This window comes from Solanum lycopersicum, chromosome 6 (genome assembly GCF_036512215.1).
Source record: "Solanum lycopersicum chromosome 6, SLM_r2.1".
NCBI lineage: Eukaryota > Viridiplantae > Streptophyta > Magnoliopsida > Solanales > Solanaceae > Solanum > Solanum lycopersicum.
Genome location: NC_090805.1, coordinates 26198839 through 26217309, shown reverse-complemented (window position 1 = coordinate 26217309; position 18471 = coordinate 26198839). Strand labels below are relative to the sequence as shown.

Sequence of the window (18471 nt, the reverse complement as noted above, 5' to 3'; positions counted from 1 at the left end):
CATTATGTATGTAAGAATATTTATACACATACATTACATGTAGTACAAGAAATTCTAACATAGAAGGTAAGTAATTACAAACATTTATGGATTATAGAACAATGTGTACATTCCTAAAAGAAGCATATTGCTCATAGCTTCATATACATGATAATATAGAATAGAACACATATTATGGAGTTACTAATAACATTTTATCATCACTCAAATGAAAATTGGGCATCAAGAGACCTTAAACCGTTATGCAACATAAACATCAAAAATAGTTTGAAAGCGTCAAGCATATACATATATAGTAGTCTCCTCTAGATACATTACATCTTACAACTATATTTAGGGTTCATGGAGCAAACTTAAAGATTTTATCTTACAACAACTTTATACTTTATATCTATCAAAAGTAAATCCGAGCTCCACAAGATGACACATCGAGGCTCTCGACATTTCACTTCAGAGGTAGGTTGCTCAATCTCCTCGTAGAATCGTTTTCCAAAACCTGTAAAATAGTTAGAAGAAGTTTAAGGAATAAGTTCAACAAATCAGTAAGAAATTAAATATTCAATCTGTGTAACCGTCTAGACAAGCTATAACTTTTCACCTCAACAAAGTAAACCTGCAACTCAAACGTAATCATGAAATATACAATTTACACATAATCTTATATATTACAACACTATCACCGGCGAAAGCATTTGAACATGCATCCTAGTGAAACTTCATGTCAACCCATCCTTACTACTCTACATTGTATTTTCTCTGTTTCTTGTGGTGGCAAGAAGGATCTTGATGTCTATTGCATTGTATCACATATACATATACATCGACTCATATGTTAGCACATTATTGAAGGAATATTGATTGTATTGAAGTGTTAACCTAATAAGGGAATACATGGGAGATATATATAGGAGATATAGGAAGGAGTATTAATCCTAATAGGACTAGGATTAAGGAGTACTAATCCTAATAGGACTAGGATTAGTACACAGAAAATACTAATATTATTTAATACTATTTATTTAATACTATCTGTTATTATCCCCCCTCAAGCTGAGCTGAGCGGAAGCGAACAGAAGCTTGGAACTGAGGTAATCGTGCTGTCGGCTCGGGAGAGGCTTGGTGAGAATATCAGCCGGTTGTTCTTCAGTGGGTACATACTGCACAGTCATGGTGCCGTCCTGAACTTCATCGCGAACAAATAGACAATCGGTATCAACATGCTTCAGTCTGGTGTGTAAGACGGAATTCTTGGCGAACGGATGGTTGATTTGTTGTCACAATAGAGAGCAGGAACAGTGTGAGTGACGCGGAGTTCGCGAAGAGTATATGTGACCCACATGGTCTCAGCAGCGAGAAGAGCAAGGGCGCAGTATTCAGCTTCAGTCGAGGACCGAGAGACCTTGGGTTATTTTTTTGTACACCAGGAGATCAAGTTCGGCCCCAAAAAAATGAGAAACCCCGATGTAGATTTTCTGTCATTTTTATCATTCGCCCAATCTGAATATGAGAACCCCTGAAGCTCCAATTCCTGGGTCGAATGAGTAAACCACGGCCAAGAGTGCCAAAAATGTACCTGAGAATGCATTTTAGACAATGGTAATCATGTTCACTTGGTTGATGCATGTGCTGAGCAACTCGGTTGACAGCAAACTGGATGTCAGGACGGGTAATGGCCAGATACTGTAGAGCACCAATGAGGCTGCGGAAGTGGGTGATATCGGCAAAGGGGGTGTCGGCTCCATTCGTAGACGAAGAGACTACCATTGGTGTTGGTTGACTGGTGCATTTTTCTAGTCCAGCTTTCTGCAACAGATCTCAGGCATATTTTGACTGATGAAGAAACAAGCCGCTACCTGTCCGAGAAACCTCCATTCCCAGAAAAAAATGTAACGGGCCAAGGTCCTTCATTTTAAAGGTAGTATGCATAGCTCGAGTGACATCCTGAATGAGAGCTGCAGTAGAGCCTGTAATAATGATATCATCTACATAGACAAGAAGAATTACTGTACCGTGTGCTGAATGTCGAGTAAACAGACTCGTGTCGTGTACGCAACACGTAAAGCCGAGTCCCTGGAGGAACATATTCAGACGTGTGCACCAAGCACGGAGGGCTTGCTTGAGCCCATATAGAGACTTCTAGAGTTTGCAAACATGTTGAGGGAAGCGGGGATCAACATAGCCCGGTGGTTGCGTCATGTAGATAGTTTCATCAAGCATGCCATGAAGAAAAGCATTGGAAACATCCAACTGATTGATGAGCCAATTGTTGCGCACGGCGAGTGATAGTACCGGGCGAATGATTTCCTGCCGAATAACAGGACTGAATGTCTCGGAGTAATTAAGCCCATACTCCTGATTGTAGCCTATAGCAACCAAACGAGCCTTGTACCTGGAAATACTGTCATCTACATTGTGTTTAATTTTGTATACCCATTTACAGCCCACTGGGTCCCGCCCATGGGGCTTAGGTACAAGAACCCAAGTTTTTCTGATCAGTCAAAGCCTTAAACTCGTCATCCATAGCATGACGCCAATAAGCATTTTTTGAGGCAACAAAGTAGGTTGTTGGTTCACTATTGGGAAGGGGTGTATTTGGTAGTATAGTAGCCTGAAAGGTTTTGGGTTTAAAGATACCGGCTTTGCCACGGGTTAACATGGGATGAGTATTGGGGGGGGGGGGGGTGGCACGGGCGGTGGTGATTCGGGGGTAGCCGGGAAGGACCCGAAACGGATCGAGCTGGAGATGTTGTGGTATAAGGTGGTTCGGGTTGGTTGTGAGTGTGGGTGGTGGTTGTGGATGTATTGTGGGTGACGGTCGAAAGGGTGATGAGGGGTGGTTGGGTAGTGGGTGGATGTGTGGGGGAAGGTGTTGAGGGACCTTATGAGTATGTTGAAAAAAGGGGAAGGACGCCAATGAATGATGTATTTGTGGAGGAGGAAATAGACTCATAGGGAAACTCATTTTCGACAAATTTGACATGACAAGATATGTAGACTTTATGAGTTTGTTGGTCAAGACAGCGATAACCCTTGGAGGTAGGATGATAGCCCAAAAAAATACAAGGATGGGTTCGGGGTTGTAATTTGTGAGTAATATGAGGGCGTAGCCAAGGGTAGGCAAGACACCCAAAGACGCGGAGGTTGGTATAATTGGGAAGTTTTTGGTAAAGGAGTTGATAGGGTGATTTGTTGGAGAGGGTGTGGCTGGGCATTCTGTTAATGAGGTAGTTTGCGGTGGCTAGAGATTCTACCCAAAAGGAGACAGGGAGATGAGATTGATGTAGAAGAGTAACCACCGTTTCAATGAGATGGCGATGCTTACGCTCAGCCACCCCATTCTGTTCGGGAGTGTATGGATAGGAGGTTTGATGTATAATTCCCAGGGATTGCAGAAACTGGCCAAAGATGTTATTTACATATTCCTTTCCATTGTCACTTCATAAAAGTTTAACATGAGAATTGAATTGTGTTTTGACCATTTTTTCAAAAGTGACAAAGGTGGTGTATGCCTGTGATTTGTGTTTTAGTGGGTACAACAAAGTGTATTTTGTAAAATCATCCACAAAACAAATATAATAGCGAAAACCAGCAAATGAAGGAATAGCAGTAGGACCCCATAGGTCAGAATGAATAAGTTGAAAAGGTGCAGTTGTATGCTTCTCAGATAAAGTAAAAGGTAATTTATGAGATTTAGCAATTGCAGAGGATTCACAATTGTTTACATGAATGGAAGAAAAACCTAATTGAGACATTAAAGAATTTATTATTTGAGTAGACGAGTGACCCAGACGACTGTGCCATAACAGACTGTGGCCATCATCCGAAAGAGCCACCAGAGCCGCAGGAACGCTTTCTGAAACTGGGTGCGTAATGAACTTATGCCAGGAAGAACGTACACACCATGCTTACAGGGGCCCTGAAAAATCACCCTCTTGGTAGTATTGTCTAGGATCTGAAAATCATTAGAGGTGAACAAGAGTGAGCAATTATTGTCTTTTGTGAATTGGTGAACTGAAAGGAGATTGGTTTTAATAGAAGAGACGTGGGTAAGGTTACCTAGGTGAAAGATAGCGGTGGGGGTTTTAATGGTACCCGTGCTAGTGTGAGATATATTAAGGGACTCACCGTTGCCAACAGTAATACCATTGGAGCCATGATATGGATTTGGAGCGTTAAGCTTGGATAGATCAGAAGTAACGTGCATGTTGGCCCCAGTATCCAACAGCCATTCAGAGGAGGGGCCGGCTTGAGATGTATAATTGGCACGGTTATCACTATTTTGGCTCTCCTCATACCGAAACCAGCAACGAACAGTGGTGTTTCCTGTTTTCTGACAGATTTGACAAGTTGGACAATCCCGCTCGTAAGTGCCCTGCCCGCCGCTGGAAGATGACTGCCCGCCGCTGCCGAAGGAGTGCAGGCTGTTGTTGCTGCCGTGCTGCTGACCGTCGTACGACAGACGACTGCCCTGCCGACCGCCGCACCCGCGGCCTCCGCTGTTTCTGCCGTAGTTACCGCGACTCCCCTGCCGGCTGCCACCAAGCCCCCCTCGATAGTTCTAGCTTTCGGTGAGGGCGGTGGCCGGCTCCATAACAACGGCTTCTTAGAGAAGAAGTTTGCTCTCCAGATCCACGTTGATTTCTTCACTTTTTGGCCACGAGGAGAGAGTAGCCAGGTCAACGGGCGTTGGACTGATGCGAACCGCCTGTTTAATGGAGGAGTAAGCTAATGGGAGCCCCCGAACGACGCACATGACAAGATCTTTTTCGGGAATGATTTCGTTCACGGTGTCAAGGGCTGTGATGATGGTGGAGACCTCGTCTAAATACTCCGCCATAGTTTTCGTGCCTTTGGTAATTGTGTGGAGATGATCACGCAATTGAAAAATATGAGAGTGGGAAATTGATGCATAGCATGTTGCGAGGGCCGTCCACAGGGCTGAAGCAGTTGTGTAGGATCGGACGTGTTTCTGAACCGTGGGAGAGATGACCGCAATCAAACATGATCGGATCTGGCCATCCACGACTTTCCAGGTGGCATGGGCCGGATTGGTTTTTTCTGATTTGTCTGTGGCGGTGATGACTGTCGGCGGCGGTTCTGTGCTTCCATCGACGTATTTGAGAAGGTAATTGGCCTCAAGGGTTGTAAGAATGGTGATTTTCCATGTAGGGTAATTTATGTCTGATAATTTTTCGGGAATCAGAGCATGAAGATGCCTGAGAAGGAGTTTAACGCCAGAAGGAAGTGAATCGAGAAGATCCACCTCGGTTGTCATGGCTGCCGCCGCCCAAGAGAAGAGAGGGAACGATCGGTGCCCTAAAGAGAGAAAAAAACCTAGATAAAAGAAAATCTAGGTTTTCTGGCTCTTGATACCATGAAGGAATATTGATTGTATTGAAGTGTTAACCTAATAAGGGAATACATGGGTGATATATATAGGAGATATAGAAAGGAGTACTAATCCTAATAGGACTAGGATTAAGGAGTACTAATCCTAATAGGACTAGGATTAGTACACAGTAAATACTAATATTATTTAATACTATCTATTATTAATTATGATCACTATTTCGATTAAAAGCAAAGAAGAACATTTCAAGCACATTATCACTATACATAGCCTATATGTAGGTTTAACTTAGTCAATAGTTGTCCAATTACTTCCTTGGAGTAATTGATGTCGAACTTCTGTTTACTATTTAAAGTTGTCTTAAATGAATATGCATGCCCAAACTTATACATAGATAATCTGGCTAACCGAAAAATTGCAAGATGATGTTACTTAACGCATGTCAAACTATAGCACCTCGGACTTCTAACATGCCTAAGGTTAATTTTACTAATTTATGGTGATATTTCCTTTGGTGAATGCACCAGAACATGATAGCAGAGATAGCTTCTAATCGAGGGAGCTAAAAGAGTACCACTAGTGTAAGGTAAAAGAATAGAAGTATGTGTATCCTCGAGGCAGTAAACACAATAGTTAAATCGGCACCTTATTCATCAAGAATATGGTTAGTAGTTAACTCTCTGGATTTTTGCTCATGATTTCCCCTAGAAACCTTGCTCGAGACACTAAAAGTAGTAACAAGAAAATTTATTGTGAACAACCAATTCATTTGCCAGCCGGTCCTACACCTCACACATAAACTGAGCAACTTTTCCAAATGAAATCAACAATCAACCAGTGATATAACCAACAAAACACACCATTGTAAAAGGATATATAATACTGCAGAAAATTACCTGAAGAAGATAATTATGCAGCCAATCCAGTGTCTGTGGAAATGTTGCAGCTGATACGTCAACAACATTCAAACCCTGTTCACAGGATCATGAAGTTTGTGGATAATAATTGGATCTTCACTATAAAGAATATCAAACGGAAGCAAATAGAAAACGAGCACATTGATCATACCTGTGATGTAAAGGAACACAGGTAGTCCTGAATAGTCATCAAGTTAGTTATCACTTTGTCTTTGACTTGGAAAAAAGTTCCTAAAGTGAATTAACAGCTAAACAACAAACGCAAAAAGGAAAATGCTCTCAAGCATACAAATACACTATGCCCTATGTGAATGCATATTTTCATCATAAATATATAAATGTAGGACAATCATTCTCCATCTTTGCTGTTATTTTCTGTTTCCGTTTTTGTTTATCGGTCTTTTTTTCAGGAAAGAAGAATCTACCGCTATCAAATGAATATCGAGGGAACCTGCCCCATAATTACATATGAATATCAATTACAAAATCAAATGCTCATTCGTGAAGACAGTAAGAGTAGATGTCAGTAAAAGTTTCAACAGAGAGAATTTGTGACAAGGACATGTACCAGAGACTGATAAGATCATGCACCAAATTATATTGAAAGAATCAAAGCATTTAAAACCTGGTCAAGATCCTTCTCCGTGAATGTACGAGTAGCTACCCGCTCCTCCAGAAATTCCTGGTTATTGATTAACAGTAGGAAACTTCCTCCATTAGTTAAGCTCCAAAACAGAAAATCACGGAGCATTCCTATTCCTTTGTGTCACACATTTCAATATAAGATAATGTAAAGGACTTATTTTACTTGCATATTACATCAATAACAAGAATTACAATATGGAGAGATGTGGAAGGCCATTGGGAACGATTATAAATGTAAGACAACGACATGTTCTCCTTGACTTCAAGTATAAGAAGAATACGAAGCAAACATAAATTCAGTAGTAAAGAACTCTAATTCACTTGTCATAATTTTTTAATCTAGAAGGGAAATAAACTAAGAGAAATCACACCACCTTATGATCAAAGTCCGCCATCCTTAGAACTATCGGAACAAATATTGGCAGATCACCCAAACTTTGTTTTCTGTGAATAGGATTTTGATCTGCTCCTGAATCATTAACTGTTTCACCAGCATGGCCAGAAAATTTGTTACGAGACACCGGTTCTGCCAATATTTTAAAAGGAAAAAAAAGGAGAAGTGAAAATATTGCAGCAAGACGTACCTGTATTTTCATAAATTTTCTCGACAATATCCATTGATTTTAGAAAATCTGCTAGCTGGTCTGACTCAGAAGCTTCTCCATCTGAACTAACATTCTCAGGATATCGATCTTTACCATTACTCTGACTGCTAAGTCCAATACTGTGATTAGTTTCCCTTTGTATTTCCTTGTGGTCTTTTACCTTCGAAAAGTTTAGTTCTTCGTAGTCTACAGTGGGCGGTGGTAGTAATTTATGTTCTTCCATCATGAATATTCTAGGATCTAAATGTATGCCCTGCCATTGTTACCATGAAAGAGAGATCACTAGATGGTCAAATCGTAATTGGCAAAATGAAGGTAGAGGCCAGAGGGAACTTCATTTTTGAACAAGTTGATGTTATATATTATTCTCGAAAATTGCATATAGCAGCGAAAGGGAACTTCTTATCGGCTTTTAATTGTTGAATAAGCTGGTGCTATATAAATCAGCTGGTATCAACAACTGTAATACTGTATGCTACTCGTATTCCATCTTTACCAATTAAAGAGTTCAAAAAAAATTGAAAAAAGAAAAACAGAAAGTGAACTTTAATAAATAATTAAGCATGGGCGAATTGTGATACCTCAATTATAATCGGTTTGCCATCTTTCGTTGCTTTTCTCAAATCACCAGCCAAACCTACACAAATGAGGAAATATGGATTAAATTCCTTGATATTCTCTGAATCAGCTACTTATACTGATAGGTCTCGAATTACCTTTCCATATTATTCTGCATTCTCTGCAAAATTCAGTCATTAGCTCCTCCGGTGAGTTGAAGCCACGTGTCCATACTGGAGAAGACATCAAAGGTGCACTGACATATATTTACAAGGAGAGTGAATATCACTATAATGGAATTCTCAGCAAAAACTCCTAAGGCATAATACACAACAAACACGCAAACTTGGCCTCGAGAAATTAGTAAGCACTCCAACTTTGAGAGTGCACATCTAGACACATCAACATGATCTCAATTGGCAACTAAACGCTCCAGCTTATCCCCATTGTGTCTCGTGGACACCTGGACCGAAGCTGATGTGACACATAATTTCTGAAGGTGTCATGATAATCATTTTGTACGTTGGAGTATTCAACTGACACAATGGAGAACGATTGAGGTATCTAGATATGCATACTCAAAGTTGGAATGCTTACTTACCGTCCAAGGCCAAGTTTGAGTATCTATTTATGTCATAATGTCTAAAATATATCAAAACTGAAGAATTCAATCTGCAGAGATAGTACGTACACTGTTGATGTGCGCAACAATTCATAAACCATTTCTGTCTGTTAAAAAAAATGAAAAGCCATGAATGGATAACAAAGCAACGGAGTACATGCTTCGAAGTCCAAATAAAGAAATATGGAAGAAAATCCAAGAAATTTATAAGGAATAGATACCTGCAAGACATTTGGCAAGTTCAGGCGTTGTGCGAGTTGGGTAGCAATAGTAGACTTCCCAACACAGGCAGTACCACAAACAAGAATTACAAGAGGAACTCTCTGATGGTGAAATCTAGGAACATATACAAAAAATTAATGGGTGTGATTAAAACTACACTTTGCAAAATAGGTATACCATAAACAAGAATTACCAGGCGAGAAAGAATATATCACTCACCTTGTCATCATTTTATAACGTTTTATATACTCGTCTCCAAAACCTCTTCGTTTCATAAGCTGCAGAGGATTCAATGAAATTCAGTATAGGTCTCCAACTCAAACTTTGAGAACTTCAAACTATAAAGAAAGCTAAGGGCAGGTTGAACATGAACTATAATGAGATGTTTATATAGTTATAATGAGTAAGAAAAAATGAAATTGTATCTAAATATATTTTGCATTTGATTTGTCTTAGTTAAATCAACATGAACTAGAATGAGATGCTTACCTATGATAAAGCAAACGAGGAAACTGGACCTAAATCTCTTCTGCATGATCTATCCTTGTTTTAAAAAAAAATTGGTTGAGGCAATAGGTTCCGTGGTAATATCTTGTAGAAGTGGTTGTCATAAGAGAAAAAAATTGACCACTTTTTTCCTTTGTTAGATTGCAAGATATGTACATTACTAATACTTTAAAAGCTTGTTTTATTAGGGATAATAACAGATAGTATTAAATAAATAGTATTTAAATAATATTAGAATTTATTGTATACTAATCCTAGTCCTATTAGGATTAGTACTCCTAAATCCTAGTCCTATTAGGATTAGTACTCCTTCCTATATCTCCTCTATATATCTCCCATGTATCAATATTCCTTCATGGTATCAAGAGCCAGAAAACCTAGATCTTCTTTTCTCTAAGTTTTTTTGTCTCTTTAGGGCACCGATCGTTCCCTCTCTTCTCTTGGGCGGCAGCAGCCATGACAACCGAGGTGGATCCTCTCGATTCACTTCCTTTTGGCGTTAAAATCCTTCTCAGGCATCTTCATGCCCTGATTCCTGAAAAATTATCAGACATAAATTATCCTACATGGAAAATCACCGTTCTTACAGCCCTTGAGGCCAATTACCTTCTCAAATACATCGATGGAAGTACAGAACCGCCGCCGACAGTCATCACCGCCACGGACAAATCAGAAAAAACCAATCCGGTCCATGCCACCTGGAAAGCCGTGGATGGCCAGATCCGATCATGTTTGATTGCGGTCATCTCTCCCACGGTTCAGAAACACGTCCGATCCTACACAACTGCTTCAGCCCTATGGACGGCCCTCGCAACACGCTATGCATCAATTTCCCACTCTCATTTTTTTCAATTGCGTGATCGTCTACACACAATTACCAAAGGCACGAAAACTATGGCGGAGTATTTAGACGAGGTCTCCACCATCATCATAGCCCTCGACACCGTGAACGAAATCATTCCCGAAAAAGATCTCGTCATGTGCGTCTTTCGGGGGCTCCCACAAGCTTACTCCTCCATTAAACAGGCGGTTCGCATCAGTCCAACGCCCGTTGACCTGGCTACTCTCTCCTCGTGGCTAAAAAGTGAAGAAATCAACGTGGATCTGGAGAGCAAACTTCTTCTCCGAGAAGTCGCTGTTATGGAGTCGGCCACCGCCCTCACCGCAAGCCAGAACTATCGCGGGGGGCATGGTGGCGGCCGGCAGGGGAGCCGCGGCGGCTACGGTAGAAACAGCGGAGGCCGCGGGCGCGGCAGTCGGCAGGGCAGTCGTCCGCCGTACGACGGTCAGCAGCACGACAACAACAACAATCTGCACTCCTTCGGCAGCGGCGGGCAGTCATCTTCCAGCGGCGGGCAGGGCACTTACGAGCGGGATCGTCCAACTTGTCAAATCTGTCAAAAAACAGGTTACACCGTTGTTCGTTGCTGGTTTCGGTATGAGGAGAGCCGAAATAGTGATAACCATTGCCAATTATGCATCTCAAGCCGGCCCTTCCTTTGAATGGTTGTTGGATACTGGGGCCAACATGCACGTTACTTCTGATCTATCCAAGCTTAACGCTCTAAATCCATGTCATGGCTTCAATGGTATTACTGTTGGCAACGGTGAGTCCCTTAATATTTCTCACACTAGTACGGGTACCATTAAAACCCCATCGCTATCTTTCACCTAGGTAACCTTACCCACGCCCCTTCTATTAAAACCAATCTCCTTTCAGTTCACCAATTCACAAAAGACAATAATTGCTCACTCTTGTTCACCTCTAATGATTTTCAGATCCTAGACAATACTACCAAGAGGGTGATTTTTCAGGGCCCCTGTGAGCATGGTCTGTACGTTCTTCCTGGCACAAGTTCGTCTGCCTACCCAGTTTCAGAAAGCGTTCCAGTGGCTCCGGTGGCTCTTTCAGCTGATGGTCACAGTCTGTTGTGGCACAGTCGTCTGGGTCACCCGTCTACTCAAATAATAAATTCTTTAATGTCTCAATTAAGTTTTTCTTCCATTCATCTAAACAATTGTGACTCCTGTTCAATTGCTAAATCTCATAAATTACCTTTTACTTTATCTGAGAAGCGTACAATTGCACCTTTTCAACTTATTCATTCTGACCTATGGGGTCCTACTGCTGTTCCTTCATTTACTGGTTTTCGCTATTATATTTGTTTTGTGGATGATTTTACAAAATACAATTGGTTGTACCCACTAAAACACAAATCACAGGCATACACCACCTTTGTCACTTTTGAAAAAATGGTCAAAACACAATTCAATTCCCATGTTAAACTTTTTCGAAGTGACAATGGAAATGAATATGTAAATAACATCTTTGGCCAGTTTCTGCAATCCCTAGGAATTATACATCAAACCTCCTGTCCATACACTCCCGAACAAAATGGGGTGGCTGAGCGTAAGCATCGCCATCTCATTGAAACGGTGGTTACTCTTCTACATCAATCTCATCTCCCTGTCTCCTTTTGGGTAGAAGCTCTAGCCACCGCAAACTACCTCATTAACAGAATGCTCAGTCACACCCTCTCCTACAAATCACCCTATCAACTCCTTTACCAAGAACTTCCCAATTATACCAACCTCCGCATCTTTGGGTGTCTTGCCTACCCTTGGCTACGCCCTCATATTATTCACAATTTACAACCCCGATCCCGTCCTTGTATTTTTTTGGGCTATCATCTTACCTCCAAGGGTTATCGCTGTCTTGACCCACAAACTCATAAAGTGTACATATCTCGTCATGTCAAATTTGTCGAAAATGAGTTTCCCTACGAGTCTATTTCCTCCTCCACAAATACATCATTCATTGGCGTCCTTCCCCTTTTTCCAACATACTCACAGGGTCCCTCACCACCTTCCCCCACACCTCCACCCACTATCCAACCACCCCTCATCACCCCTTAGACCGTCACCCACAATACACCCGCAACCACCACCCACACTCACAACCAACCCGAACCACCCCATACCCACAACATCTCCAGCCCGATCCATTTTGGGTCCTTCCGGGCTACCCCCGAATCACCACCGCCCGTGCCACCCCCCAATACTCATCCTGTGTTAACCCGTGGCAAAGTCGGTATCTTTAAACCCAAAATCTTTCAGGCTACCATACTACCAAATACACCCCTTCCCGATAGTGAACCAACAACCTACTCTGTTGCCTAAAAAAATGCTTATTGGCGTCATGCTATGTATGACGAGTTTAAGGCTTTGACTGATCAGAAAACTTGGGTTCTTGTACCTAAGCCCCATGGGCGACACCCAGTGGGCTGTAAATGGGTGTACAAAATTAAACACAATGCAGATGACAGTATTTCCAGGTACAATGCTCATTTGGTTGCTAAAGGCTACAATCAGGAGTATGGGCTTGATTACTACGAGACATTCAGTCCTGTTATTCGGCAGGAAACCATTCGCCTTGTACTGTCACTCTCCGTGCGCAACAATTGGCTCATCAATCAGTTGGATGTTTTCAATGCTTTTCTTCATGGCATGCTTGATGAAACTATCTACATGACGCAACCACCGGGCTATGTTGGTCCCCGCTTCCCTCAACATGTTTGCAAACTCCAGAAGTCTCTGTATGGGCTCAAGCAAGCCCCCCGTGCTTGGTACACACGTTTGAAAATGTTCCTCCAGGGACTCGGCTTCACATGTTGCGTACACGACACGAGTCTGTTTAATCGACATTCAGCACACGGTACAGTCATTCTTCTTGTCTATGTAGATGATATCGTTATTACAGGCTCTACTGCAGCTCTCATTCAGGATGTCACTCGAGCTATGCATACTACCTTCAAAATGAAGGACCTTGGCCCGTTACATTATTTTCTGGGAATGGAGGTTTCTCGGACAGGCAGCGGCTTGTTTCTTCATCAGTCAAAATATGCTCGAGATCTGTTGCAGAAAGCTGGACTAGAAAAATGCACTAGTCAACCAACACCGATGGCAGTCTCTTCGTCTACGAATGGAGCCGACACCCCCTTTGCCGATATCACCCACTTCCGCAGCCTCATTGGGGCTCTACAGTATCTGGCCATTACCCGTCCTGACATCCAGTTTGCTGTCAACCGAGTTGCTCAGCGCATGCATCAACCAAGTGAACATGATTACCATTGTCTAAAACGTATTCTTAGGTACATTTTTGGCACTCTTGGTCGTGGTTTACTCATTCGACCTGGGGACTTGGAGCTTCGGAGTTTCTCAGATTCAGATTGGGCGAATGATAAAAACGACAGAAAATCTACATCGAGGTTTCTCGTTTTTTTGGGGCCAAACCTGATTTCCTGGTGTACAAAAAAATAACCCAAGGTCTCTCGGTCCTCGACTGAAGTTGAATACCGCGCTCTTGCTCTTCTTGCTGCTGAGACCATGTGGGTCACATATATTCTTCGCGAACTCCGCGCCACTCACACTGTTCCTGCTCTCTATTCTGACAACAAATCAAGCATTTGTGTGGCCAAGAATTCCGTCCTACACACCAGAATGAAGCATGTTGATATTGATTGTCTCTTTGTTCGCGATGAAGTTCAGGCCGGCACCATGACTGTGCAATATGTACCCACTGAAGAACAACCGGCTGATATTCTCACCAAGCCTCTCCCGAGCCGACAGCACGATTACCTCAGTTCCAAGCTTCCGTTCGCTTTCGCTTAGCTCAGCTTGAGGGGGGATAATAACAGATAGTATTAAATAAATAGTATTAAATAATATTAGTATTTACTGTGTACTAATCCTAGTCCTATTAGGATTAGTACTCCTTCTTATATCTCCTATATATATCTCCCATGTATTCCCTTATTATGTTAACACTTCAATACAATCAATATTCCTTCAAGGGACATGCACATTTTTGTGTCAAACATGATTATTCAACAACACCTGAAAACATCGAGGACATCTCAGCTTACGGATGATCCTCATCCAAAGTTCTCTTCTGATTTAACCGTTCTAACTGCATTTTCAAGTTAGTACCAAGAAAAGAAATTTTTTTAAAGATGTTTCTTCAAATGCCTAGCAATTTGAGGAAATCATGAAGCTATATTGCTCACTTTTTGAGTCAGTATAAGCTAAAGCAGGGTAATGAAGTCATATGTACTTGTTCATAGTATTTGTTTATGAGTCGGTATATGAAAGAGATGCTCCTGAGAATAACCAACAGAAAAAAGCAGAAGACTGTATCCAACATTCTAGCAAAATGAGAGGCATGTTCTCTTTGCATTTGCAATATCGAATTCATCAATGAAAATTCCGCATCTCATGATCAAAGAGATGGAATGATCAGAACTCAGAAGCAATCATGCAAACGTTATCTGAGCATCAAAAAACTGAGTGAAAGAGGAACCAAAGGATATACACACACAACAGCAAGTGATACCTTAAACAAGTTTGTCTCTAAATCTGCTTGTGAGCTGCACAGGAAGTAGTAATTAAACAATTAGTTTTACAGAAAAGTAGATATATAAAACATTGAATTGAGAAGAATATATAAGTTACAACGTCAAACGTACACATCAAGAAGGCTGTTGTCAACAAGAAGCTTTTTAAGATCAAGAGCAATTTTAAGTGACACGTGATTTGGTATCTGCAAACATGCGAAAATGCATATTAACTCCAAATTGCGCATACTATAAAGTTATACGGAAAAACATGATCAGGTAGTAAGGCCTTCATTTCAAGAAATCAAACTACCATGACGACTAACAAGGACTTGCAATTTAACAGTCATCTTATTTTCTAGTGAAATAACAATATTACAATGGCAATACCTTTTTCACCAACTTAGTAGATAATATATCAACTTAGAGTAAGTACTGAGAAAAATTATCTCAATAGGTGGAACAATATGCATTTGAATTTGTTTGTATAAGAATACTCACAATGTACATCAATGATGATATCTGTTTCAAAATTTGATTTGTCAAATAACAAATCATTGATTATTTTAATTTTAATGTGAAAAGTAAGGTGTATCTTTTGTGTTGTCTCCGTCACATATCCACGGTACCAAAAAATGATCTTTAGCGGCAATTCATTAACGATAATAGCTTAATTACCGCTAAATATGTATTTTTTATAGAAATTATCTCTCTTTCTAAATGTCTCTAAAGTCTTTAGCGACATTGAATCCAATAACAGTTAACTAAATTGAATCCAATGACAATTAACTAAATGTTGCTGATAAAAAATTTTACACTCGCTAAAACATATTTCGTTGTTGTGCTTGTTAGGTACTATGTGGAACTTATTAAGTACTCCCTAATCCCTATTTATTTATTTTAGGTGTTTTGTACATGTAATATTAACCTTATGTAGAAATCGTAGATGATACACTACACATTACTAATTAAATTAACTGCATGCTACATGTTATAAATAAGATCTTTTAGTTGTATTGGAAGAGATAAAGGTCAATCATTGGGCTAAACCCAAACTCGATAAAATGAAATGGTTGAATAATTAAAATGAGATTATAACACACTGACTTTTGGAGCTAGGTAGATCCATAATTTATTTTTATTTTATTTTTTAAAAAAAAAGAAGTGTTTGTGACTGTTATAAACTTAAGAATGAGTCAAAAGATAATGTAGTTATTCTAAATAATTGACCTATCGATTGATATAACTAAGTTACATGTAAAGTGTATTAGTATAACAAATATAATAGAAACTCAAAAAACAAAAGATTACTAATTGTTATTATATGTAGAAGAAAAATGAATTAAGTAGATTAAGGGTGGACAGGACCTTAGTGACTGTTAACATTCTGGTTAGCAAAAATCTGGAGAGAACATAGTAACGATCATCATTATCACCTAGCCATACTTTCACCTTAAAAAAAACAATTTAAACAAAAAAAAAAGATTAGCAAAAGTATTAGTTTAATTAGTCTATTAAACAAGAAATTAATTAGTTGAAGTTGAAGGAATGTACCTTAACAAAGTCGTATTTGGAAGAATCATTACGTTTGAAGATGAAAGGACTTGACATTCCAACTGATTCTTTTTGGAGTGACAAGAGGAGGCGTTACACTCCCATGTGTTGTGTTTTCATCTCGTTAATAACAAGGCACAATAAATATGCATACCATAAATTATATATGGTAAAAGTGAACCGTGAAAATCATTTACACTTACTTTAAAAATCAAACTTCACCCTCAACTTCGATAAATATCATTCTCTCACCCCCCCCCCCCCCTTCCTTTTCCTAATTAACTTTTTTTAAATGTCTACTCTACCCTTGTATTATCAATTTTTTTAATAAGAGAAAATGGTCTAAAATTCTTCAAACTATACCTGAAATTCTAACTACACACTCCAACTTCACGGGTGTCCTATTACCCTTCTGAACTGTTTAAAACTGATATAATTTACTCTCTAAGCGCTTATGTAGCACAGTGAGTGTATCTCACTCTCTTGTAGAGAGTGAGGACCAAAACAAATAATAAATTTTATTTTTAAAATTTTCTTTTTGTTATAAACAATTTGTATTATAGTGAATGTCTAATTATGTGGAGTCCTTGTAGGATATGGTTAGGAATCCTATTTGGGGACCAAGTAAGGTTTTCCCTATAAATAAAGGGTTTTCCTTCATTGTAAATAAGATTTGTGAAAAATCTATGAAAATAAGAGATCTTTTCTCTTCTCCTTACTTTATTCATTTTCTAATTTCATATAGTTTCACAACATGTTATCAGTACGATTGTTCTATTCTTAAAGAATTGTGATAGAAGACGAGAAAAGTGCAAAAGAGATCTTGCATTATGCAAAAAGGTTGCAATAAGGTTCTTATATCTTGAAGGTATGATTTATCTTATGTTATAATTATTTATGTAATAGATTTGAAGGTACCATTTAAAGTAAGTATTTAAAGAGAGTTGTTGACTTTTTATACATTTAATTTTAATCGATTGGAAAGAAAATTTCTTAAGTTATTTTGATAATTGAATAAGCACAATTTAGTGAAAGGTATGTTTTCAACCTTTATATGAGGTATGTGATCTATTAAGCTATATTTATTAACTACTAATGTTGATTATAAGAAATCAATAATATTAATTATGTCTGTAATTATAATGTACGATCATATTAATGATCATCAAAAGTGATAAAATTAAATTATTTTGAAGGCTTGAGGTTGAGCCTCATTGTGGGTAAGACGATAGATTTAAGTTTTATCGCACCAAAAGAATAAGACGGTGAATTTATGTCTAATAGCACAAAGAGGGTAAGACATTGGGTTAAACTCCTGATGCACTATGATGATAAGATATTGGGTTCAATACCCGTCGATTTATGACCTAACGTACTTTTATATGGATAAGACATTAAATTTGAGTCTTAATGCACCATATTGATGATATAATAATGACTAAAGAAAAACTAATGTGTTTTTTATGAGAAGTCATGAAATTTACTGAATTTGCTCCATTACATAAAGTGAATGTGGTTGTAGTGAATAATATGTCTAAAAGAAGACACGTGATTGAATAATGCACATAAATATGGAATACGGTACTAAAGCTATCATAATTTGATAAGCTCACATGTTTGTGTTCCATTCATGAAGAATGAGAACTTTTGATAAATGCTAAAATATGGATTCATTCTCTAAAGGGAATGAGGTGTAAGCCACCATGCTAGTCATGAGAAAGATTGCGACATTGGTCAATGATGTGGTGTCACCAAGAATGTCTCTAAGAAGACATGTATTATAGAAAAGTTTCATGTTTTATCTTCGGGCTTGTATTGGACAAGAATTAATGCAATTGAGGCACATTCTATGCTAAATAAGAAGTTTACTAATTTCAATACTTTCTTAGTTTGGCACGATTGTCTAGGACATCGTTAGTCTACAATGTTTAGATGAATTATGAAAAATTAAAATGGACTTTCATGGAAGAACCTAAAATTTCTTTTAAATGGTAAGTTTTCTTGTAATGATTGTTAGCAAGACAAGTTAAATGTGAGACCATCATAAACGAAAGTTGAGATTAAATTCTCTGTGTTCTAGGAACGTATACAAATATTT

The 18471-nt window shown here is 39.2% G+C and overlaps 1 protein-coding gene across 1 annotated transcript; it reads right to left on the bottom strand.

The window, feature by feature from the left end:
* Positions 1-223: 223 nt before the first annotated feature.
* LOC101248109 (uncharacterized) lies at positions 224-16502 on the bottom strand. Its single transcript, XM_010323708.4, has 15 exons — positions 16374-16502; positions 16188-16271; positions 14952-15025; positions 14819-14852; positions 9139-9197; positions 8919-9033; positions 8767-8804; positions 8234-8331; positions 8099-8154; positions 7497-7770; positions 7287-7393; positions 6893-6949; positions 6419-6445; positions 6247-6321; positions 224-496 (listed from the first exon to the last, which is right to left on the bottom strand). The coding sequence occupies exons 1-15, from the start codon at positions 16428-16430 to the stop codon at positions 446-448; spliced, it is 1206 nt and encodes a 401-aa protein (XP_010322010.2). The 5' UTR covers positions 16431-16502; the 3' UTR covers positions 224-445.
* Between the last annotated feature and the right edge of the window lie 1969 nt (positions 16503-18471).